The following is a 23,594-nucleotide window of genomic DNA, read 5'->3' as shown; positions in this document are numbered from 1 at the left end:
GTTATGCAACAAAAGCTGTTGCAATGCTGGGGATTCTTCAAAGCGCGCCCCATAAATTGTCGCCACGTGGATTTTCTTTATCATAGATCTCTAAAAGGATACAACTACGCAGCTGGTACTGACACTATATACTGGTTTTTTTTTTTCATTAAGATGTCTGTTATTACGTCTTATCAACAGGCCTACCTTTAGATTCTCGTGGATTTTTCCGCCTTTGGAAATCTTCCCAAGCAGTCAATATCTAGTGATCCTGCAGTCAAATTACTTTCCTGTTCTTCTTGAAAAGATTTTGCCGGCCTCATAGCTATGCTTATCTATTTCTTTTATGTAATTACAACCTTTTTCATAATTGCAGAACATTTAGCTTTTGGGTCCAAGGCCCTCCTTACGGCTCAGAGAGGTCTGAAGGGGTTGACGTGAAGGCTACTTTCTTGATTAAGGCTACCCATATTCGACAATTGCATTGTTTAAGAAAGTTCTCTAAAGAAGACAAAACGAAACACAGATAGGAACGACGTTAGATTGATGACTATCTAGCTTCAACATAGTATTGTGATTAAATCACCTCACCGTTTGAAATAGCTGCTGTAATACATTCTGTAAGATGCTTTAAAATGTATCCTCTCAATGAATTTAATTCAAAGCAGTATTCGTTAGTAGAACTATAATTTTTTGATTTCGCGCTTTTTACACAATTTTGATTTCTTTTTAAAATATTGCAAGAAAAGCAAACCATTGAACAGCACGTATACCCAATTATATTCCCTGAATGGCTACCAACACAAGTCGTCAAATAGTAACACACAACCAGCAGCCATCAACGAGAATTGTATCTGACGAAAATATGGACAAAAGCAAACCAATACTATCAACATCACCGAGCTCCTCATCAACACCAGCATCTCCAGAAAATAAACTGACTGCCGATCATTCGCTTACATCAGTTCAACAACAACATTGCATGCCCGCAGAAGCAAATTCATCCACTATATCAACTGTACAACCGCCACCACTTGGAGGAGGAGGTAATAACCAGTCTAGACAGCTTAGCAGCGCACGTTCCAACTCTAATCCAACGACCCCGACAGGCTCAATTTTACCTTCACAGACACAACAGCAACAGCCAGTCAGTGTTCGACAGCGCAGTTCATCCAGCTTTGAACGTTCCGGTTCACAACATCTTACTGCTGCTACTTCATTGAATACCAACAGTTCTTCTGCACAACACCACTTTCAACCGCATCAACCACAGCAGCAACATACATGGCCCACTTCACCAGTTGCTCCACCGTCGATTCAAAAGTCACTCACTGTTCTGGATGCTAAAGCTATCACACGTGACATGGAAAAATCTGCCAACCTGCCCTTGCGCGCGAATACAAGTAGCGGTAATAATGCTGGCAGTGATATGGAGCCTCTCATGTCACCTAGTTCACCTACTTTGGGTGGCAGTAATATGTTCCAATCACAGCAACAACAGTCAACCCTCTCTACCAATTTCAATAACCAAATGTATGCGAGCGGTTTGTTGAACAATATGAGTGGTTTTCAAACAATTGCTTCAGCGGCAAGTGTGCCGACTCAAAATCATTTTCAATATCATCGACAAAATAGCGTCAGTAGCATCACACTACCTAACAACGTTAGTAATATTGGACTTGCTGGGATCAATAATAATGCATCTATGTATCAAGTGGCTAATTCCAGTCAAGGAGATGACTGGCAAACCTTGTGCGTTCGTGTTTTACCGCTGTTCAATGGGGAAGGTGTACAAGGTTCCATCGAAGATCTTAACGAGCTTTTAAGGTAAGAGTGAGAATAAATATATTCAAGTCAATTCGAAATAACATTAACATATTGTGATGTATCAAATTTAAACTATCGAATTCGTTGGAACAATATCAGACGGTCTTTGCCAAATCCTATCACACTTAAATTTTATCACGATATTGAGGCTTTGTTACGAGATGGCATGTTTACGCTCAATGCTAAAATGTTTGGTGTCACGGATGAAAAACTACTCGATAGATTAGTAGAACAGTGGTCCTTTTTCTTTACTTATGCTCTTCCATACTTCGAAGCTGTATTTTTACCACTAAGAACAGACGTACAATATCGGTCACCGGATGAAGCAGAAATGTGGGATGTTCGGACAATGGCCTTAAGAAGTTTTCGTGATAACGTGATTCTTTTACAAACAAAGAGGTTAGAAGGTAAGATAATACAATTTCAATTTTAAATGATGTTTATCTTGGTAAGTCTAATACTTCCCGTGTGATGTCACAGATGTCTTTAACAAATTGTTTACTGATTTCGGCTCTTCCCAAAATCCAGCAGCAACAGCTGCTAAAATGTTACAGATGACTTCGCTACTGGCTTCATCACCAGATCATAATGAGGAGATAGAAAGAGTTTTATCGAATTTAAAAGCTAATTGGAAGATAATGATGACAAAAGGAGATCGAAGAGGTTTTGCCGGTTTAAAAAAAAGATAATAAGACTTGAACTTATATCTTTAGCTTGAGACTTATCTTTAGTTGGGCAATAAGCTTTTTTTTTATGCTGAATTGTTGGTTCGACATATTCAATATGCCGAGTTGGTTGTTCAACTAAGTCAAGCCATGTATCTACTGTAAGATAGACTACGATTGTTGTCACATTCTGACTTTACTCGAATAATCAATCTATCTTAGAGTTATCCAGTTAACTAAAACTGGAACGAAAGACATATCAGGCTCATTTAAACTCGACTTTTAACTTTGGTCTATGTTGGTAACTTCGTACGTTTCATTAGGATAATGAAAACTACTCGATGTTCACTATTCCTTTTCTGAACTATTCAAAGGTTATGTCGTTTATGAGGAGCGATGATATATAAAAAGTAAAGCTTATTATGGATAGTTTTTCTAATTTGAATGGCAATTCATCTTATCGATAAAGACCAATCATGATATTGTAGGATAAAAAAAAGGCCAAGAAAATTAGAATGGTTTACTTGACGAACTTTCAATGAACTTCATACAAATGATAAGTGTTGTGTTCCCTTAGTATGTCCTTCCCAAGTCTTTTGCATCAATAAGGTTTCTCTGCCTTTCAACCTGCTCTAAACTCAATACAATGAATCATTTTTTCCGTCCTCTTCTTGTTAGCCAGCATTATCGTTCGTATTTGGCCTAGATTTACCATTGCAATTGTTTTCCCTCCACTTTTGTACCCCCATAAACATTCATGTATCCTTAACCTATCATACCTCCAGCTCCCTCGTTACTTTTTTCAACCTAGCAGATCGTATGAAACAAGCAGCAAAAACAGCGACGGTAGAAAACTGTAGAGGAAGGGCCTGCCACTCTTAGAAGTTTTCTCTCAGAATGCTTTCACAAAGAAATTAAGTTTCCATAACCTGATATGATTTCCAAATTGTCGAATTGAAAAAATTTGAACTATCCTCTTGAAAAAATGGAATGACTATAGATAAATTTATATGAGCATAGAAAGCCCTTGAGTTTTATTTCTTTCACAAATTATTGATAAGCTTGATTGATCAATAGAAGTCTAGCTACAGGGATTTATTTCTCAAGGTATGTTATACAGAGTTGAAGATGATGAAAATGTACACAAGTGCAGCATAAATCATCGATTCTTAGACTTAAATGTAGGTTCGGTCTCGAACCCAGAGCAAGTTCGTAGGGCTGTTTTTTGTACTCTCGGCTGAGCACCACTGTTTAACCGCACATAAATGCTATCGCAAGAATTTGAGTTCCTGCAGTGCCTTATCAGTGAAAGACATTTATATTATAATCCTTGCAGAGTGCGAATGGTATTGTAATATGATGATGTATTGGTTTAATATCTACTTCTATGTACTGTTTAAAAGATAGTTTGAAATAGATGCATTCGGAAAAAACAGACAATTGTAAATTACCTTCTATAAAGTGAATACTTGACAAATGCAAATATTAATGATTGACAAACTGTAACTGAAAAGTATTTTGGGGAGAAGAAGTGATGTTGGAACGGGAGGCCATACATGCATTTCTACACATCAATCACAACTTAAACCTGAGTTGTTATCCACTCCCAACTGTCATCAAGACCGGCTGAATTTAACTCTTCTTTCGGTGGTATAACAAAGTCACTTTTTGACACCATGATGAATACATTATTACCGCTATTCTTGTCATTGCTAGTATTGTTGTCGTTATCTAAAAAATGGCATAGAAGGCTTTGATCTACGCCTTTATCAATTATCGTATTTTCGCTAGTAATATGTTCCTGTTGCAGCTTCTCTTGAAAGCTATTGAGACATTTTTCTTCTGTGTGAATGTTGCTTATCGAGGCTGTTGTTTTGTCACTACAATCTTTATTATCCATATGAAAAACTGCGATAGCTTTAGTGCGTTTTTTGGCTACAGACTGTATACTCTTTTTAACTTGCTGATTTGTTTTCTCGAGTTCCTCTTGTTCTTCTTTCAAACTGGCTATGGCTTGCTTCAAGCATTCAATGTCGTCTTGACACTTTGCTTTGTCGACATCCTTGAAAGGACAGAGTGGTTCAATGGCAATAGCTAACTTGGGGGACTGATCGGAAACTATTTTTTAAACCTGCTGCCCACATTATTATATATTTCACTATAAGTTACTTCTCTATCATCTCCTTCTTTATCGTTGCCTACTTTGTCGCTTTTGTCGTCATTTAGTATGCTATCATTGTCTTCTGTCTCTTCATCTATCCATGCTCCCGGTATGGTTGTTAAGTTTTCCTTGATGTATTTTCTACCTCTTCTTTGTTCATTTTTTGTAGTATTGTCAAGTAGAGGTTGAATTTCGTCGTCTTCTTCCAGGTATCCGTTGTAGGCGGGAAGAGCAATTGAAGATACTGAGCATGACGAAAGAGATACAGCAATTCGAGTATTGGTTATACCGGGATTACACATTTTTTTCTTTTATATGATTCAGGTTCTCAAAGGCGTAACTGAAATATAGAAAGGGCAATTGAAATAGTGCAATCGAAGGAAGGCAAGGTAAAAGATAAGCGAAAGAAAAGAAGAGAAGAATTGTAACAAGCTCATCGGCGCACAAACAAGCTATCATGGCCATTTCCGTAATTGTTCAATGTTCTATATCGAAATAAATGATCTATATTCCCAGGTTGATGACTAAATGGTTATGCTCTCATCGCTTATTCTCCTTTTTTTCTTAAAAAAAAAAAAAAAAAGATAATATCATGCACGAGTTGATCATACAGCACTTGAGTATCCATTTGTTACACTTTGAAATCATAGAAAAATCATTTGAGGCAATGCACTAGTAACCTACAAGATTTACTGACGCAAGATTTTTTTTAGTTATAGGCACGAGGTACACTAAGAGATATATGACTCCTTCACATCTGATTCCCCTTAATTAAAAGATACATAATCCATGTCATTATGTTTCTTGACTTTTAATCAAGAAAAGGATTAAACATAATCATTATTTTTTATCAATTGTCTTATTTAATTGCTCCACAACACTTGAATAACAAACTTTACCAATGAGTAATGTACTGTCTTTTTGAAGGAGACCGGTAGGGTTATATTTACGCTGAACAAGGTTGTGAGAGGCTCGGACGTAGAGGAACAAATTGGCACCTTGAAAACCCACACTTCGATGGATGGAATACCTCAGATATCAGGCGCAGGAGCAAATGATGAACTTAAGACACGGAATCCCTGGGTCGACCTATTAACCATAAAACACCAAATAAAAAAGTCAAAACACGAACAACTTATTTTACTGTCAACAATTATGATGGCTTTCTATCAAAGTTTCTTCATTAAGACCGCACCGACCACAAGAAATTATAACAATATCCATTCTTTTCAACTGTCAGCGTTGATGGCTACAGTATCAAGATAATCCTGAGAGCTTTTTTGTTTAAACTGTATCAAGGGGAACCTCGGTACGTGAACATCCGACTTTTGTAAGGAACCTATACGGTTAAGAATAAATCAATAGTTCCGAAACTGCAGTTAATACGCTAACAATGAAGGTTGAGGGTCTGCAAATCGAAATAACAGCTGTTCACAACCGTTTTGTTTTAGACATGAATTTACTACAAGCAAGATGTATTCTATAATAGTCAGAATTCTTCTGCATAGCTAAAGTAGCGATACACTTATGTTGCGGACTACTATAGGTTATGTTAAAGACTACATTTTCAAAAACGAGCCACAATTCAATATGAATAGAAACGCTTTACAAAGATGGGTCCTGCGTGGTGAAGACTTAGTGTGACTCAACCTAAACAACTGTCAAGTATCAATTCTACTCTTTGATAGATAATCATCCGTAATATTTGGATACATTTTAGATTCATGTTCACTGGCTTGATGCCGCCTAAAGCTTCCCAAATTGGAAGAGACGTCTGAATAATTCTGACAGATTCGATTTTTGAACAACTAACAAATATCAGATAAAATAAAACAGAAGGTTGCTGCATAAGTTCAACCATAAGTACTTCAATTCTTAAATATACACAAATTTTATTGCTGAAAATCAATAGGAAAGGGAATTGATTGTAATTTAAGCTTCAGTAGGTTGTTCAGCAACGGGAGCAGGAGCAGCGGGTCTGAAATCTTGGGCAGAAGGTTCCAAGATGGGAGTGTCATCCTTGGGTTCCAAGATGGTGACAATATCAGGAAGAGTTTGCTTGGGACCGTTACGACCGGTAGGATCGTTGTCCAACATAATCTTAACCTTGATACCCAAAACACCTTGACGCAAATCAACGTGGCGGACAGCAGTTGTGATGAATTCACGAGCAGGGTTACCAGAGTGGATCATGAAGCCTTGAGAGAACTTCATGGCCTTGGCACGGGCAGCACGAACCTTACCAGAAACAACGACTTCACAACCCTTGGCGCCAGATTCCATAACGAAACGGATAACACCATAAGCGGCACTAAGAGAATGAGAAAAAAATGCGGGATGTTGCTTCAGTTACAAATTCCAATATACTTTTTATGAATCTATCGTCCAATCTATTGCGATAAAAAAGTTGGAAAATAGCTTACCGACGGACAGCCAAACCGTTGAGAAGCTTGAACTTGACAGACTCACATTGAGCAATAGCGCAAAGACCACGGTTTTGAACACGTTCGGCATAAAGTTCAACGGCACCTTCGGGGAACTTGAAACGCTTTTGAACGAGAGTGGTCAATTCGCGAATACGACGACCCTTTTCACCAAGAACATTTTGGGTGTGAGTGGCACGGATGATGATTCTATAAACGTTCAAAATAGAGACAAATTTCATTAGATCTCATGATGATCGTCTGTTTCACTATGCCAAAACAATAGCTGATGTAATTGCCGGGATTCCACTTTTCACATTCGTTTTTCTCTTTTCAATCAAGTGTCACTGTTGACGCTGTTGTTGACAGCGATTACCAATTCAACTTAATCACATTCCCTTTTTAACTATGAAAAAAAATTGAATGGTGAAGAACTTACTCAGTACGGGCAGGGGTGACACGGACTTCAACACCGGCATAACCATCTTCGGCGAGTTCACGAGTGAAAAACTCGTTGAGTTCAGCGTAGAAAACACCGTCAGCGACCTAATTAGTGAATAAATCCATTTTTTATCGATCAATAGGTGTGACAATGATTGTAGTGCTGTGAATGCGATTGTAATGGCTGTTTGAACTTACGAACTAAAAAAGCAAGAGAGAACAAGGAGCAAGGAGCAAGAAAAAAAAAAGTGAGATGAGTATAACACTGCATAATGTGATTTTCGGCCCAATCCCCAATCATCGTCCCACAATTGCTATTCATTGACAACGACCGCTATTCATCTTTTCGTTATTATCCGATCCTCTCTCTCATCCATCAATCATCAAACACTATATTTCCACAATTCAATCATCAATTCCATTCAACATACTTTTCTCTTCTTGGAAATTTGGGCAGCCATGATATACGGAAAGAGGAGGATTCAACTTATGCATCTTTTACTACTTTTGATATACCTACTGCCAGCTACCACAAAACGCCTGGTTTTTTTTTTCAAAGCACCCGGCATTTCTTTGAGCGTACCCGGCACGAATTTGTAATTTAAGGGCCGCTTTTCGACTGCATGCTAAGCGACCATCATTTGGACACTTTATACTTACGAATTTAATTGTGCGACCCGGGACGTTGATTTGATATAGTGATCAAGAAAGAACGGAAGCACAAACCCTACGACTCCCTTGAATGTCCTGTTTGTAAAGGAACATATTAATCCAAGTCATAGAAATATTGCCTCTATAGACTACATCACCGAGAATAGAAGTTGTTATCGACGACCGGACGACTGAAGCCAAACCGTGGTTTGCACTATTAGTATTCTTAGAGAAACCTACAAAACCTACTATGCCTGGCGTAGTCAGTATTCCCCATACGTTCCATCCTTTAAACATAAATTGATCATTATGGCAATGGTCAGTCTACCTCATATGTGATAATCAAGCAGAGAGTAGTGCAATTGTCTTTCCCATGGGATGACATACATTCTTATTTAAAGTAATAGAGCTTTAGTTCATACATTCGTAAGTAAGGCTCACAAAGAGCGAGCAACAATGCCTTTTTGCATATGAATACAAACTCTTCTGAAGACCTACACCACAATATATCGAACTGGAGGTTACAAGAACTCTTAGATTATTGTTTATTGAATACAATATTGAGTGGAGGTTATGTATAACATAGTTCAATTTTAAGACTGCTATAAAAACAGTTTGTAAGTTCTACAAGAAAATTCTCAACTGAGAATTCAGTCATTTTGGTGTTTCATCATAGTACAATACAATTATCAATAAAAAAATTGATATTGAAGTTAGTGAATGTAAGGAAAAGCAGCTGTTATAATTGGGGGAGAAGAGCGCTTTTTTGCTAGTGTAATGTGTTATTTGCGTAGTTATTCAAGATTTGGAGACCAGCTGTAGTCAATGCGCTTGGACCACATTTATGAAGAACACCAGCATCGACCAGTCCTTGATTGACTAGATAAGTTAAGATACGTTCTGATAGTTCCAATTGCTCACCTAATGTAAGATTATTGATGACAGCAGCGAGGATACTTCCTATGCTCAAATTATACGTCTGTGTAATGGTAACAGTGTTATTTAACGATCTTTATATGTATCAAGTGACAAAATCTATTGTTACCTTTATAAAGCTTTGGTAATAGATATAGGAAAAGAATCCCATCAGAAATTGGCAGTCCATTCTATCTGTCATTCCTCCGTGTCCTGGTATACTTTGCCCAAAATCCTTTACATTGAATGCGCGCTTCACCCCGCTAGCAAAGAAACCTCCAAATGGCGCTATTAATGATGCGAAACAGGCCATTGCAATAGAATGCAGTTGAATGGGTGCAATCCAAATCTTTGTTACGTTCCTGTTAAACTTTTATAACCAATATGAATATTTGTATTTAGCAGAAATCGGTGGGGAAAAAGAAGATTGAACTCAGTTAACTCAACTTACTGCAGTTTTCAATAATGCCGTTAAAAATGTTGGTAAGTTGAATGGAATGGCTGTAAATACGGGGTTGATTGGATTACATTCAGTATTAGACCAAGCAGACATGGATAAATCCTAGCAAAGTTTAAATGCATTTTTTTAGGAAAAAAAAAAGTAAATGACTTCTCCATCTTTCTATACTGTATGCCTCATTGAGAACATACCTTAACGGGACATATCAGATAGTTAAATCTCATTAAAAGCGTTGACCACTATTGTAATGTTGTAAAAAAAGAAAATTAGATATGCACGCAATGCACGGACTTCAAATGGTATTACCAAAAAGCCAAAAATCAAGGTACAGAACCATGCGCCTACAAATCCTTCAATTGTTTTCTTGGGGCTTAGTTGAATCAACTGATGCTTGCCCCAAAAAAATCCACACACGTAAGCAAATATATCGTTGCAAATCACCAAGGAGGCTGGTAAGAAAAACCAGATCAAGCCTTCGAGAATATTGTTGACGATGAAGTGGCTTTGGAAAACAATCAATAAGAGGGCCATATGCATCCACCCAAATTGACGGAATTGTCGTTTGTACTGTCCCGTTTGCAGATTCATCACAAAGAAGACAAATCCTAAGAGCAGAATGCAAATAAGTAAGCTTCTGGATTCCATGGAAAATGGTCTATCATCCCCGCCATTTTGGCCACATTTTAAAGAACCCTATCCACTTTACCAATAACATAGAGGACAAAGCTGATAAATCGATGGTGTGTTGCAAACGGTAATAAAACTCGATCCACGAGTACTACATGTTGGAAGTAATAGATGATGGATTCACCGTACAAAAAGTAAGCAGTCGTTACTAAAAAATACCTGATGTAGGGAAAGGTGTAAGTGAAAGTGTTCAAATAACCAGTGTGTCTGTATAATAAATATATACATCCAACTTTTTTTTTTTTTTCTTTTCAAAAGAAGGGGAGAGGGTGCGACAAACAACTCACCAGCTCATTGTTTTAAACCACTTGAAACTACTGTCTTTTGCAGGCACCTGAGCAATTTGAAGTACTTCGTTATAAACACTTGTGGAGATAGCGATCACCATCAAAATAACCCAAATATGTCCTGAAGCCAGGATTGCGAAAAAGGCACCGATCATCATAAAGGTAGTCGTCGTTCTTAGCCACCAATTCTTCCATTTCTTTTGACTTGATTCATCAGCTAATAACGTCACTTTTTCTACTGCTTCTGTTGGTAATGGCGACGATACTACTACTGAGGTTGTATCCGTACTACGATTACTATCATTCATAGAAGATATTCTTTTCGTCATCATTATTTTCGTCAGTAAAAATTTTGGCTCGATTGCATATAAATATTTGTGGGGAAGAAGAAATATAAACTTTCAATTTCTTTTACAGAAAAATAAAGTAGAAAATCTCGTGAATCCCTTTTTTTTTTGCTATTTGGGGGGTAGTCATATGAATGCTGTCATGGATGGGTTGCAGTTAGTAGAGTCTGTATAACGCTAACATATAAAGCTGCTATTTTCTGGGATTTATAGCTGGTATTTTTGAAAGATGGTTTGGTATTGGTATTTAGATCCAGTTAAAATAGTTATCTAACACAATGATTTGATTGTTGCTCAAGATGGGGAAGCCTCACGTTGAACAAGATTGCAGCGCTGTTCTGAAGTTACAATTAGCTTTCATATGAAGAACACGAATACATATACCTTGACAGAACAAAAAATTAAAAAAAATCGCGTAAATGGCATTCAGGGTATAATTGAAACTCTATACCTGCTAAAACAGTAACATCCAAGAATGCAATGGTTCTTTCACTTTACAACTGAACAGCCTAGGACTGCATAGTTTACAGCAAACATGTATTATACGAAACTTATCCATGCATCAGAAAAACCTATACTATGAAACCATTCATGAATCTAGAAAGAAGGGGTGTTCATCATGGTTTAGATTATTCAATTTTTTTAATATGAATGGTCTGTATTAATACTATTTATAAATAACTATATCCTCTCTTCTTTTTTTTCTTTTTTCAACTGCAAAAGATATGGAATTCTTTTGCAGTCTTTCTTTTTCTAAAATTATAAGGAAACAGCATCAGCGTAAGGTAAGTTGTTGATATCACCCAAGGCGACAACGGTAGGTTTGCTCTTCAATAATTTTTCTGCGATCTAAGTAAAGCAATTGTTTAGTTCAAGGATGATTCCCAAAGTTTACACGTTTTTACACACACGCACACACACACACAGATATATATATATATATATTTCAGTTCACTATTAGATTTACCTTTGCAACATCAGAAGTGGAAACACCTTCAAGATGAGAAATGGCTTCTGTGGCAGTTGTAAGCTTACCAGTTTGAAGGGCCTAGTAAAAAGAAAAAAGCGGGAGGTGAGACATGGGTAAAAGATGAAGGAACAAAGCCATTGGTATTGCTCGAATACACAGGGGGGCATTCTACTCTACCTGAGCACCATAGGCTTCAAGACGATCAAGACGAGTATCGAAGCGTGCAGCAGCAGCAAACTTGGCCAAAGCAACACCTCTATTGAAATCTTCTGAAGAAAGACCCTTAGCGATTGATTTTAATTGTTCGGCAGCGGCAGAAATAGCATGGTTGGATTCAGCAACAGGAGCAGAGACTTGAACACCAAACAAACCGGCATCGGAATATCCGTAGTTGAAAGATTTTAGTTGAGAACCTCCCGCCAATTTTGTGGCGGCTTGACCCAGAAGGCCAGTAACTGGACCATATTTGACAATGGATTGGCCGCCAAGAGCATAATGAAGAATTTGAAGGGCAGCATATTCCTTTGAGTCAGCAGCAGCACCTTCAAAAGCAATCACGAATTCGCCGTTCTGAGCGCCCGATTCAATGCGAGCTTCTCCACCAAAATATTTGGAGGAGGCGAATTGGAGTTTGCTGCCAGAAGAGGGGACTTTGCTGAAGTGAGTTTCGGCCAACTTTTCAAGTGTAGCCTGATCGACATTGGTGCCAACAAGGGCAATGTTGTTTTGTGTGAAGAGTTCTTGAGCAAAAGCTTTGACAGTGGCATTGCTGATACGAGCCGTTGGTTTGGCAAAGACTGAGTGACCAAGACCCTGACGGAAAGCCACATGATGAGCAGCTTCAATAGCACTGATTTCAGAGTTGTGAGAGGCGGTGACAGATTCGCTGACGGTCTGGTGTTTGACGTCAAGGAATTCATGCTCTTGGAATTTTTGTACTGACACAACATCGCTTAAAAGTTCGGCAAAGAGATCACTAAACAGTTTAGAGAATTGGGAAAATCGCTTTTTCTCTTAGTATGCTCGTTCTTTTTTGTTCTAAAATGTATGTTTGCTCCTCCTTCTATTTTCAACTATTGTATCCTCTATGTTGTCCCACTCTTTTTCTCCAGGATTAGAACTTACATATCTTCCTTCAAAAATTCTGCAGAATATACAAGTGCTTCACGAGAGAGAGCGGAAGATAAAACGCCACCAGCAAGTTCTGCTTCACGAGTGACACGGAAAGCAGTACGATTGGCATTATTCTATATGATGAAAACATAGAGAGAAAAGCATATGGATATGAATGATTCTTTTCTGCTGTGCATAGGCTGTCAGTTGTGAGGATATGGAAATAGTGCACAGTAAAGCAGTAGAGTTCGTGTACCTCGTATCCACAACAGTTGTTGCTTACTGAGACATATTTTTCTTAAAAAAACGTTACCTTGAAACCATAATTTTTTAAATAGTGAGCGACGCCGGCATTGCTTCCGTTTTGTGCTCTAGCGCCACCGTTGATGACAACAGCTAAAGAAGCAGTAGGTCCAGACTCCTCGCTTGAAGCGATTTTCAGGCCATTCGAAGTTGTAGCGACCTTAACAGCATTGGCGGCAGCGGCGGTAGCATAGGTTGCTTTAGAAGCTGTGCTGATAAGAACTTTACGAGTAGTGGCTGCCAACATGGTTGAAATGAGAGATTAAGTTTTCTTTCAAAAAAGAGAGTTGGGGGGTTAGGCTTGTTCTATTGGTATTAGTGCGGGGAAGAAAATAAATAACAATTTTATATAAAGGTAAGGGCCTGCTGCCTTTGTCTGTTTGTCGGAACTTCTTTTTTGTTCGTTGACCGCCTTTTTATGTTTCCTTTTTTTTCTCGATCCCCCCCTTTTCTATATTTCTTTGCTGAAAATTCAGTAACCAATTTTTAATTGTACGTCATCATTTAGTTTTTTTTGTTGCAGAAAAGTGGGGCGCCATTAGAGTGGATCGTGTCCGCTCTGTAACTCAGCGGAGATTGAAATATAAGGAAGACACTTCCACACAAGGGACAATGACGAATTCTGCAACTCCCCAATAGGGGTATTGATGAAGGAATAGTAAGTACTGTGTTATTATGTCAATAGATATATGTCAACAGGAGACTGTTTAGAAAGTGTATGACTATGGAGGAAAATACGAGAAAAAGAAAAGATGGCGTCCGAAAAAAGCTGTTTTAGATCACCGTTTGTAATGCAGTAACGATAATTTCCATATCCCTCTTATTATCAGCAAACAATTGATAGGCTCCATTTTGTGGTGTTTCTAGAACAAAGGCATTGGGGATAAAGGGCTCAATATCGACATTCACATTACTAAAACGAGTCAGGTTCCTCAAGTCCACTTGAATGATTGGACGCAAGGACATTTCATCTCTATAAAACGACAAGGTTTTATCTTGGATCGTGAAGTATCTACGGCTCCAAAACTAGCCATGGTAGTAAGTAGAGATGGGTTAGACATGGGGTTCCCCAAAAGATGTATTGTAAGAAGCTTTTTACTTACAGGACTTTTTTGTGTTTGGACAGATACATAACCGCTTAGGACCAATTCTTTTTTCTTTTCCGCTTCTAACAACTTTTGTCGAATGAGCTTCTTCTCATCAGCTAAGCGCTGTTGCTCAGCTTTTTGTTCTTCTATGAATCGCGCCTTTTCTGCCGCTGCTGCTGCCTCTGCTGCTGCCTTTTCTGCTGCTGCTGCTGCTGCTGCTGCTGCTGCTTTTTCTGCTTCTTCACGGGCTTTTCTTTCCAGTTCTAAACGTTGCGCTTCTGCCTCCTCTTCTTCCGCAAGAATACGTTGTCTCTCTCTTTCCTTTTCAGCTTCTTGTTGGATTAGCAATTGTCTTTCTTGCTCTTCTTGAGCTTCCCTTTCTCGTTGTTGTTGTTGTTGTTGTTGTTGTTGTTCAATTTCAATCGTGCCATGGTCTTTGTAGTTAGCAGCAGGAGCATATGGATCTACCTCAGCACTATCTAAAGTATCGATACCAATGGCAGCAGCAGCAGCAGCAGCAGGATCTTCTGTAGTCGATGGTGGAGGAACCGGTGGTGGCGAAGTGGAGGGCGATACCAGTGGTGTCATGACCTTCCGTGGTGGAGGAACAGGAGGATTGGTATCGTCATCCTGCGATAGGGTTTGCTGTGATGTCTGTGGTGCGCTCAATTGCTCATGTGTATCTACGAATTCTTCGACGGGTGCTGAACGGGTAGGACTCCTAGGTGATGAAGAAGCATGACTGCTATTGTGGACCACAGCATGCTGTCGTTGTCGTGACGGCTCAACAGTAACAGGATGAGTATGTCCAACACCAAGGTCGTTCACGCTACTATCTAATTTTAACCGTGTTTGCAAAGAGACTTCATTCAAGTCTTCCAAAGTAGAAGCTGTTATTTGAGTATGATGGTGTTTAAGGAAAGTGGCTACGGATCGACTATGTACCAAGGCTCTTGCTTCATTTTGTTATTTTTCGGGGGGCAAAAAGAATCAAATGTTTATTAATAACGGCGCGCGCAACAAAAAAAAAATGAGGGAGAGCGTAGAGATCTCATTTTGTTACCTCTTCTCACTCCACTGCATCAAGTAAAGTGTTTTTCGACATAATAGATCAACAAGAAACACCATCAGTTTTTGCTGTCCACTTTTTAAACATTCCTTTTTTTTTTCCCCTGTCCCCCTCCCCCACCCCGATCTTTTTACCTGACTTGTTGTGGTATCCAAGTAATCAAGATACACTTATGTTCGATCCTTACAAACCCATACAATACCTCGTCTGTCAAATGATTGCGAAATTCACTATTGGGATGCAAGCATCCAATCCAAGGAATTTTATTCTCAGCTTTCGTGTTCATGGTTTGTTTTTTTTTGCTTGTTTTTGCTTTGTCCCTGTTCAGAGAGGGTTTAAATTACCTTAGCCCTTCTGAGCCTCTTGAGTAGAGAGAGATAACATCTCTTGTATCATTGTATCCGAGAATAAGCCTTGAAAAAGAAAAAGACCGCGTAGGTTAGTACTGTACGGGTAAAACAAGGAATAAAGCAAAGAACATCGATGAGCTCACCAATTGACAGGACTGCCTTCAACAATCGCCGTATACGTTTCTACAATGCGAGGGTCTGTAAGATCACACATAGTACTGCGAAGAGTGCGAAAAGAAAGAAGAAAAAGTAAAGAGTTGAGAGTTTCCCCTTTTTGTCCAAGTAATATTAATTTATTTTAGCCTTAATAAAAGCTGAGTTTTGCTGATTCGCGCACAACCATTCGCGGGCAAATCAAATTTTCAGGCACTCTTTACATTTGATTCTACATGTACGAGCCAAAAATGGCAAGACGGTTTCCATCTCACCCTCGATGCAATCCATTCACAGAGGCAGAATGGCGTAAATAGTAAAGAGAAAAGGTTAGTTTTTGATATTCTTTCCAAGTAGGCTTCGTGCTTAGCCTTTCTTAGTGGAGTGTCAATAGGTAAAAAAGAGGGAATATTTCCATTCGTGCTTTTTATTGTTCTATAGAGCAATGGAACCAACACTATCATCCATTTTACATGTGACTCTATTTCTGCTGTCAACACAGACTGTATCTTGGGGAGCAACTCCTAAAAACGAGCCTATTTTTCATTTTGCAAAGACTTCTCTTCCAGCTCCTTCTAAAAGCCCGCGTTCGCGTTCCTAAATTTATTTAGTTTAAACGTTTTTACAAGTCAGGTCCTTCCCTTCTTTTGAGCTCTACCACAAACACTTTTTTACAAAAACGACAATTGAAAATAGAGGGACCATGTCAGCTTACAATTACAATAACTTTACCAAGAGATACAATAATAGTGGCAGTGCTGCGAATGCTAATTGTAAGTTTTGTCTCTGATGAAAAAGAAACGGTTGCTGTTGATTGATGACAACACTTCCAATGATCAGGAGCCCTCATGCATGCGTTATTGTTCCCCCATTCTGTGTGATTCTATTCCGATCTATAGCAAAACAGCCGCAGCAATATCAGACCTTAAAATGTGTTTTCTGTCAGCAAGTAAGTGGTGAATGGATGACTATGTAAAACATAGTAAGAAATAGAAGCACTCATATCCTATACACTCTCTTCATTTGATTTTTTATCCCCTACTCTGTCCTCTCTTGGCGGATGGATCAAAAATTGTTTATTTATAGGAAAAGCCTCTGGATGCTTTTTCAAAGTCTCAACTCAATAAAGTTCTTCCCAATGGTAAGATCAAATGGAAGCAGATCATAAGAGAGATAGGCAACGGCCTCGCCCTTCCAAGTGCTAATAGCAAAGTATAATTTTGGCGGAAAAAAATAGAGTTTGCGCCCTGGGTTGATCCTAGCAAGAAGAATATTAGTTGCAAGAAATGCACTGCTGGTTCCAACACTTCTTTAAAGTGTATGCTTTGTGGTATAACAAAGCCTCTTGATCAATTTGCCAAGGTAAACAAAAAGAAGGAAGGAGGGTTGACAAGTAAATGATTCTTTCACTGATTTTGTACAAACCCAACAACCTATAGAACCAGAGGAGAGAGGCTGAAAAGGCGCGTTGTCTCAAGTGTATGAAGAAGCGTGCTGAGGAAGATCCTTGGGCTACTGAACCTGACAGTGACGACGATGACGATGATGATTACTAGAGTTCTTTCACAGGTTTTTTCTTTCTCTTGAAACCTTTTGTATTATTTATCAGGGAAAGTAGTATTATCATTTAAAATAGCAACCCTATCATTATGATCCCCAACCCCTCATACACACACAATAACACACACACAACGCAGAGTTTTACTTTAGGCCACTATGAATATATGAGGACGAGTGTTTTTTTGGTTTTTTTTTTTTTTTTCTTTATTGGGAAAAATACTATTCCGTATGACTGCATAGAAATTCGGGGCCCCTTATGTTTGTTGTTTTTGCCATCTTTGGCATTGTTCTCTATACGCACGCTGCATGAAAATGATGCATCGCAGAAGGTTGACTGGGTCGTTCTACATAAAAGTGTTTTAATTCATTAGCCTATCGATTTTTCGTCAAATCAAAATTCGCAGAGAACAGACTAAAAAAAGAAAGAGACATCGGGCAGATGTTTTTTCCACAGAAGTTTTTATAGTCAGATCACTAAGATAGGATTGGATTTCATCATAACATGTTTCTTATGGCACAAACAAAGACCAATAAAACTTTATTTTTAGCAGTTTAAAATGGCATTAATACAAAAGATGCGCTCAGGACTTTTCAGATCAATTTCAGGTCTTTTTGGGACAAAATAAATACCAACTTGAAACAAATGAGTTTACGTTTTTGGCGCCAAGCGGATCGTGTAAAATGTTAAAGGCAGCCCAACCGCATTCCATGGTGTTTCTGAGCGCTCGATGGACACTTGTTATAACATGACGAGATATGTCTTTTCTTTGCCCCCATAGCAAGACAGTTTTCATCGATAAATGTGTGGGCTATTTCATCCATAAGAGGGTAAGCAGCCTGTGTATGGAAGACCTTATCTCAGCATGTATGATTGTTCAGTTTTGTTCGTGCTCAAAATGCTCAACCCGGTATAAGAATAAAGTCGAAAAAAAAAGGTTAAATTGGAAGAGCGGCCGGCATTAGCATGAGGGTTACTTTTCCCAAGTCAAGGGCAAAGAGGAGTAAAAAGCAATGGGTGTAATTTTTGAGAATTGCTCATGACTTGCTTATGTCATCCGTGGTGCGGGTTAGGATTTGGTTTACATTTTAGAAAAATCAGTGTGTTTTAAACAATTTGATACTTTTTGATTGAAGCGGAAAGAAGTAGAGATGCAATAAAGTGACGTAGTGAGATGAGTTTTTCAAAGCAATCGTTGGGTGAGGGAGGGAGGTGGATCGAAGTGGACCATGGTTAGGACGAATGATCGCGACATACATCTAGATCCAAATAAAGTGCAACTGGACTCCACACCTTTTGGATTTTTAATGCAATACCTGTGTTTAAAAAGGAAGAAGGTGAGTAGGGTGTCTCCAGGATCAACAAGAGACGAACCTGAGGCAAGGCTCATGTACATTGTTCAAGTAATCCCAATAAGCTAAAGTATTACAGAAACTGCTCTACCGAGGGGCACTATTGCTCAACATCAGAAGACGTGTAAACAACTGTCACGGAAAGACTGAAATAAATGCTTTGTAATAGGAATTTTATTGTTCGACGTCAATTCTGAATATTCAGTTTGGGATTTGAAAGAACAGGCAAGGGTTGGAAACTTTAACCATGTCGTGATACTTGACATTTCTCTATCCCACTTTTAACAGAATGGCTCTTGATAAAAATAAGCAAGAATAGAGTCAATCATGTGTAGTTCAGGTGTACATATGAGTAGATTGAACCATGTCGTTGGGTACAGAATATACTTATCATGGGCTTATCCGCTGCTATGTTCAACGGCTCATGTGTCACCATTTGCTTCTTATTTTAATGGTCTAAAACCTTGAATTTGCAACATCTAAATATTAAATAACAATAATCTCAAATGAAATCCTTTTATGTCTGAATACACTCGACTGAACAATCGGAACTTTAAAAAAAGGAAGCGTTAACGAATGAGCAACGAGGGAACTATAAATTTTAGGGTTGGGAATTTTATCCAAATTCGATTTATATTTTTTTTTTTTTTTCCTTCTTCCCATCTTTTTCATTATTCAAAATTTCTTTCTTTTCGAAAAAAAAAAGAGCCATTTAAAGAATATATAAACAAGATTTTTCATATAACAAAAAAACCAAAAAAAAAAACCAAAAAAAAACGACCCTTCTTACAAAAATAAAAAAAAAACTAAAAAAAAACAACCACATCCTTCATCGAAACTATATCATATATCCTTCAACAAACCTCTTTCATTTAAAAAAAAAACCAAAAAAAAAAAACCATTTTTAGTGTTGAAAAAAAATTTTTTTCCCTTTACTTACTATAACAAACAACAACAGCAATATCTCGAACCAACCTCTTTTTAACAATGTCTACTCGCACTGCATCTGTAAAAAAGCTCAATAACAATAACAATAGGTCTTTTCCCAAGTTGAATAACAACAACAGTAATAAGCATTATTTCAACAACAGCAACAGCAATAGCAACAGCAAGCCTGTTCCTACTGTAGCAAAAAATAACAACAATTTTCATCGTCAGCAAGCGTATCAAAAGAAAAAGAACAATCATCGCCATCCACAGCAAGAACAACAACAAGCTGAAAACATTCCAAAGAACAACAACCGTCGTCAGCATAAAAAGAAGAATGCTCGTCATCAGAATACCGCTGCTGTTTCCGAAGATAATACCTCTTCTTCCTCATCGGAAGAGGAAGAAGGACCTTTGACTCCTCCTCCTCCTCCTGCGATTCCTACTCATCTTGTTACTAAAACGACTCCATCCTCAACTACCATGACGCCTCCTGTAAAGCATTCTCATTATCAGAAATCCATGAAAAGGTAAGGAAAATGAATGAATGAATATTGCAGAAATTAGCTTCCCTTTGACTGACGGTTGTGGTTAAATGTGTCATAGTTTGGGAGATCAAGTTTATGCTGGTCCGACATTTAGTAATGCACCGGCACCCAGTGTCATTCCTCTTCCTCCCACTTTTGGTAGTGGCAAGTCACCTCGTGGTTCTCCTACGCACCCTAATGCCTCTGTTGTTCCCACTCCGTTGAATGATTCCCCTTCTCCCTCTGTCTTTGTCCATCCTCCTCCTCCTCCTCCTCCTCATATGTTCCGACATCAACCACCACCTTGCCCTTACCCTTATCCTTCCATGTCTCCTCAACCACAACAACAACAACAACAACACAAAGTCATTACGGCTTTTGAACTCGAACAAACAAACATGGCTCTTTCTGAAATTCAACGTGATCTTCGCTCTTTGTTGAGGATTCATTCTTAAAAAGAAACATTACATGTAGACAAGAAACATGACATGTATGCAAGGAAGAAAAAAAAAAAAGAAAAAAAAAAAAAAAAAAAAAAAAAAAGAAAAAAAAAGAAGTAAAAAAAGGTTGATTTTCTCCCTTTTTTTTTCCCCCCTTTCCCTTTATTCAACTAATTATTTCTTCTTTTATTTCGTAATTATCGAATTATATACATCGTTTTGGATACCCTTTCTTTTTTTCTTTTTGTTTTATATATTTGTTTTTTTTTCCCCCCCCTCTCTTTGTAATTACTTTATTGTTTTTTGTGTATAGTTTCCTTTTTTTTTTTAATTTGAACTGTTGGTTCTATTTTTTTTTTTTTTTTTTTTTTTTTAAAGAACTAGCAGATGGATCGTATTCATTCAATCCCCGCCGAATACCCTATTTTTCACTTTTTTTTTGTGGTCAACGATCTTCTTTCTCGTAATAAAATGGGATGGACTTACAGGCGATGATGACAATTTTGAACCCCTGCTTCAGGGCTTGGTATTTTTGTTTTATTTTATTTTTCGATGGACGACGGATCTTGAAGAAGCGTGTCATGACACATGGACAGACAGCCCACTTTCAAAGGATTGGGTATAGTTTCTTTTATTGTATTTGTTTCAAGGAGGAAAAAGGGAGGGTATATCTCAATGGTGAGAAAACAGTCAAGATGGAATGAATTGCATACAAATTAAATAAATGACGGATGGACGGCCGGAGGCATCGCCGGCTGTTGTTCCCAATACACTGTAATTTCTCCGTCCGCCAGCGTCGAGGTAGACGAGTTGTCATCATGGCAGGAAAGGGCGTCTTCGTTGTACTCGATACGTTCACTGACAAAATCGTCTACTTTGTCGTTGTCCTCCGACGTCGGGCAAACATAAAAGTGGATGTCACTACCCTGCCTCTCGTCTTCTTCCTTTGTGACCACGGCTGCTACTCCTTCTGGACCCATCCCCCTCATCGTGGCCGCGGCTGGCTTCGATGGCGGGGGGTCATGTAACGTGACATGAAAGGGTGATGGGGGGCTCTGATCCTGGGGGGTGGTAGTGACAGTGCGAAGGGTCCTTTTTCGGGACGTGCTTTCCACACGGACGAACGTGGGTTGAGCACAGACCCAAAGTCTTTTCGTGGCCTCTTGGGAAGTCACACTTCCAACACGCGTGATCGAACTAGCATGCGAATGCGTAGAGTTGTTTTTGCGAACGGAAACGGCTCGCCGTAGGATCCATTCTGAGGCATCCTCGTCTTTGTTGTCTTGTATGTCCAAAGCCTCGGTTGCCTGCGGGGAGCGGTGATGCTTCTGCTCTGGATCCACCCCACGAGAGGAGCCGACGGCCGTGCGTTGGGGAACCGCTCTCTTTTTTTCCCGACTGGCCATGGAGGGGGCCTTGGCGTGATGACAGAGAAGGGTATCATGGTGGGTATCCGAAGGGTAATGATGATCGTATTTGTTACTGACTTTGACGGAAGAGGCCCGACTCAGATACGAGCTTGTTTCCATGAATGTTACTGGCTGAAGATGAAGTGATCGACGTAATAAAAACGAAGCATAGGTTTCGTCTGACGACGGATCGGGAGTGTCCAAATGCGGAATCTGAAGCGACTGTGCGCCGATGACGAAAGGGGATTGAGGATGGTGGTAAAAGTCATCCGTATCTTTCAGAGTCTAGACAAACGAAAAAAAAAAAAAAAAACCCCATTGAAAACGTTAGACCAACGTCCATTAAAAACTTTCCTACCTCACCGTCCTCCCTGTCCGCTCTTCCACCGTGTCCACCAACACCCCCCCCCGGGATTATTATGTAGAACAGCAAAGAAGAAGATAACATGTTGAAAATACACACCTATGCGCACACACATTATCCCCCCCCCTTTTTTTTTTGTTTGGGCGCTCTTTGATTACCTGATGACAATAGCCATTGAACTGACTCTTGGGAAGGGTGGTGGATAGTTTTTGAGCTGCTGCTGGTGGTGGTGGTGGTGCAGGTGGTGCGGGCGGCGGTGGCAATGGAGGTGGTAATACATGTTCAATTTTTGAGATAATGATGGGTGGATGCTCTGGTATATACGCTTCTTTCTCGTCCTGGGCTTGTTGTTGAAGTATCTTTTTTACTTTTCGCCGTCTGTAAATCACAACGCCTGCTATCGTGGCCAATAAAAGCGTCAATACGACGCAGCCACAAGTGAGTCCAGCAATGAGTGCTATCCGCCGTGGAGGATGGCTGCTGTTTATCTCTGCTGCTCTAGTAGCATCGACAGTCGCTGTTGTTGTGCTGCTTTGCTGCATCAATAGAGGAGTGAAAGAACAACCATAAGATGGACATGCTACTTGCTCTGTGTTTGTTGAACAAACTTTGTGTTTTGATTCGCAGCTTGATTCCAATGGTTGTACAATGGTCACGTCCCGACTTGACAAGTGGCCATGGTGCGTTGTGCTACTTTTCTCTTTCCTCCCACCTGGGTTCATAGCTTATTGATCAGTACAAGAAAAAAAAAAGTCGTATGCATGTGTCTTTTTAGGAGATGCAAGAATAAAGAAAAAATTAAAAAAACGTACTGCCATACTTTCTTCTACCCTTCACTATCATAAAGCCTTTACAGTCGTCAAATCGTACAAAAGAGAAAAAAACAAAAAAAAAAGGAGCTATATTTAGAAAAAGAAAAGAAAAGAAACAGGAAAAAAGAAAAAGAAAGAAGAGAGAGAAAAGCTCTTTTTTTTTTTTTTATTCGTGTGGAATACAGTGTTATGTGCGTGTGCGTGTGTGTGTGTGTGTGTGTGTGTGTGTCTTGCGTGTATGTCTTGCGTGTATTTGGAGTGCATTCCAAAAGGTCACAGATTTGTTTGTCGAAAAAAAAAAAATTACACCTTTTTT

At 39.0% G+C, this 23,594-nt stretch overlaps 10 protein-coding genes across 10 annotated transcripts; 4 read left to right on the top strand and 6 right to left on the bottom strand.

The window, feature by feature from the left end:
• Window positions 1–1,537: 1,537 nt before the first annotated feature.
• On the top strand, window positions 1,538–2,495 carry BDF20DRAFT_820570 (uncharacterized protein; the record flags this gene model as incomplete). The annotated part of the gene is made up of 3 exons (XM_053077552.1): window positions 1,538–1,806; window positions 2,029–2,213; window positions 2,287–2,495. 3 exons carry the CDS (start codon window positions 1,538–1,540, stop codon window positions 2,493–2,495), a joined length of 663 nt encoding a protein of 220 aa, XP_052935711.1.
• Window positions 2,496–3,555: 1,060 nt separating this feature from the next.
• BDF20DRAFT_1001412 (uncharacterized protein) lies at window positions 3,556–5,028 on the bottom strand. Its single transcript, XM_053074611.1, has 3 exons — window positions 4,641–5,028; window positions 3,923–4,578; window positions 3,556–3,863 (listed from the first exon to the last, which is right to left on the bottom strand). Exons 1-2 carry the CDS (start codon window positions 4,932–4,934, stop codon window positions 4,054–4,056), a joined length of 819 nt encoding a protein of 272 aa, XP_052935710.1. The 5' UTR covers window positions 4,935–5,028; the 3' UTR covers window positions 3,556–3,863; window positions 3,923–4,053.
• A 1,471-nt stretch (window positions 5,029–6,499) lies between these two features.
• Window positions 6,500–8,302, bottom strand: BDF20DRAFT_566428 (40S ribosomal protein S3). Its single transcript, XM_053075760.1, has 5 exons — window positions 7,928–8,302; window positions 7,695–7,697; window positions 7,495–7,601; window positions 7,056–7,265; window positions 6,500–6,943 (listed from the first exon to the last, which is right to left on the bottom strand). Exons 1-5 carry the CDS (start codon window positions 7,955–7,957, stop codon window positions 6,565–6,567), a joined length of 729 nt encoding a protein of 242 aa, XP_052935709.1. The 5' UTR covers window positions 7,958–8,302; the 3' UTR covers window positions 6,500–6,564.
• A 614-nt stretch (window positions 8,303–8,916) lies between these two features.
• On the bottom strand, window positions 8,917–10,828 carry BDF20DRAFT_836230 (cytidylyltransferase family-domain-containing protein; the record flags this gene model as incomplete). The annotated part of the gene is made up of 7 exons (XM_053078936.1): window positions 8,917–9,126; window positions 9,193–9,432; window positions 9,514–9,624; window positions 9,714–9,761; window positions 9,829–10,127; window positions 10,229–10,368; window positions 10,497–10,828. 7 exons carry the CDS (start codon window positions 10,826–10,828, stop codon window positions 8,917–8,919), a joined length of 1,380 nt encoding a protein of 459 aa, XP_052935708.1.
• An 879-nt stretch (window positions 10,829–11,707) lies between these two features.
• BDF20DRAFT_566434 (Metalloenzyme, LuxS/M16 peptidase-like protein) lies at window positions 11,708–13,964 on the bottom strand. The gene is made up of 4 exons (XM_053075761.1): window positions 13,240–13,964; window positions 12,939–13,060; window positions 11,991–12,789; window positions 11,708–11,891 (listed from the first exon to the last, which is right to left on the bottom strand). The coding sequence occupies exons 1-4, from the start codon at window positions 13,474–13,476 to the stop codon at window positions 11,790–11,792; spliced, it is 1,260 nt and encodes a 419-aa protein (XP_052935707.1). The 5' UTR covers window positions 13,477–13,964; the 3' UTR covers window positions 11,708–11,789.
• BDF20DRAFT_566505 (uncharacterized protein) lies at window positions 13,520–15,992 on the bottom strand. Its single transcript, XM_053075762.1, has 6 exons — window positions 15,880–15,992; window positions 15,731–15,799; window positions 15,521–15,616; window positions 15,381–15,394; window positions 14,333–15,273; window positions 13,520–14,255 (listed from the first exon to the last, which is right to left on the bottom strand). The coding sequence occupies exons 1-6, from the start codon at window positions 15,948–15,950 to the stop codon at window positions 14,004–14,006; spliced, it is 1,443 nt and encodes a 480-aa protein (XP_052935706.1). The 5' UTR covers window positions 15,951–15,992; the 3' UTR covers window positions 13,520–14,003.
• A 729-nt stretch (window positions 15,993–16,721) lies between these two features.
• BDF20DRAFT_820502 (Stc1 domain-containing protein) lies at window positions 16,722–17,445 on the top strand (the record flags this gene model as incomplete). Its single annotated transcript, XM_053077549.1, has 4 exons — window positions 16,722–16,838; window positions 16,976–17,030; window positions 17,127–17,251; window positions 17,329–17,445. The coding sequence occupies 4 exons, from the start codon at window positions 16,722–16,724 to the stop codon at window positions 17,443–17,445; spliced, it is 414 nt and encodes a 137-aa protein (XP_052935705.1).
• Window positions 17,446–19,479: 2,034 nt separating this feature from the next.
• On the top strand, window positions 19,480–20,596 carry BDF20DRAFT_874673 (uncharacterized protein). The gene has a single exon (XM_053081283.1). It carries the CDS (start codon window positions 19,787–19,789, stop codon window positions 20,258–20,260), a length of 474 nt encoding a protein of 157 aa, XP_052935704.1. The 5' UTR covers window positions 19,480–19,786; the 3' UTR covers window positions 20,261–20,596.
• BDF20DRAFT_874671 (uncharacterized protein) lies at window positions 20,494–20,777 on the top strand. The gene has a single exon (XM_053081282.1). It carries the CDS (start codon window positions 20,535–20,537, stop codon window positions 20,706–20,708), a length of 174 nt encoding a protein of 57 aa, XP_052935703.1. The 5' UTR covers window positions 20,494–20,534; the 3' UTR covers window positions 20,709–20,777.
• A 267-nt stretch (window positions 20,778–21,044) lies between these two features.
• On the bottom strand, window positions 21,045–23,446 carry BDF20DRAFT_874668 (uncharacterized protein). The gene is made up of 2 exons (XM_053081281.1): window positions 22,625–23,446; window positions 21,045–22,387 (listed from the first exon to the last, which is right to left on the bottom strand). The coding sequence occupies exons 1-2, from the start codon at window positions 23,186–23,188 to the stop codon at window positions 21,410–21,412; spliced, it is 1,542 nt and encodes a 513-aa protein (XP_052935702.1). The 5' UTR covers window positions 23,189–23,446; the 3' UTR covers window positions 21,045–21,409.
• Between the last annotated feature and the right edge of the window lie 148 nt (window positions 23,447–23,594).

This window comes from Mycotypha africana (assembly GCF_025528875.1).
Source record: "Mycotypha africana strain NRRL 2978 chromosome Unknown BDF20scaffold_6, whole genome shotgun sequence".
NCBI lineage: Eukaryota > Fungi > Mucoromycota > Mucoromycetes > Mucorales > Mycotyphaceae > Mycotypha > Mycotypha africana.
Note: the sequence above shows the minus strand (reverse complement) of the source record. Positions and strands in the feature narration are given on the sequence as shown.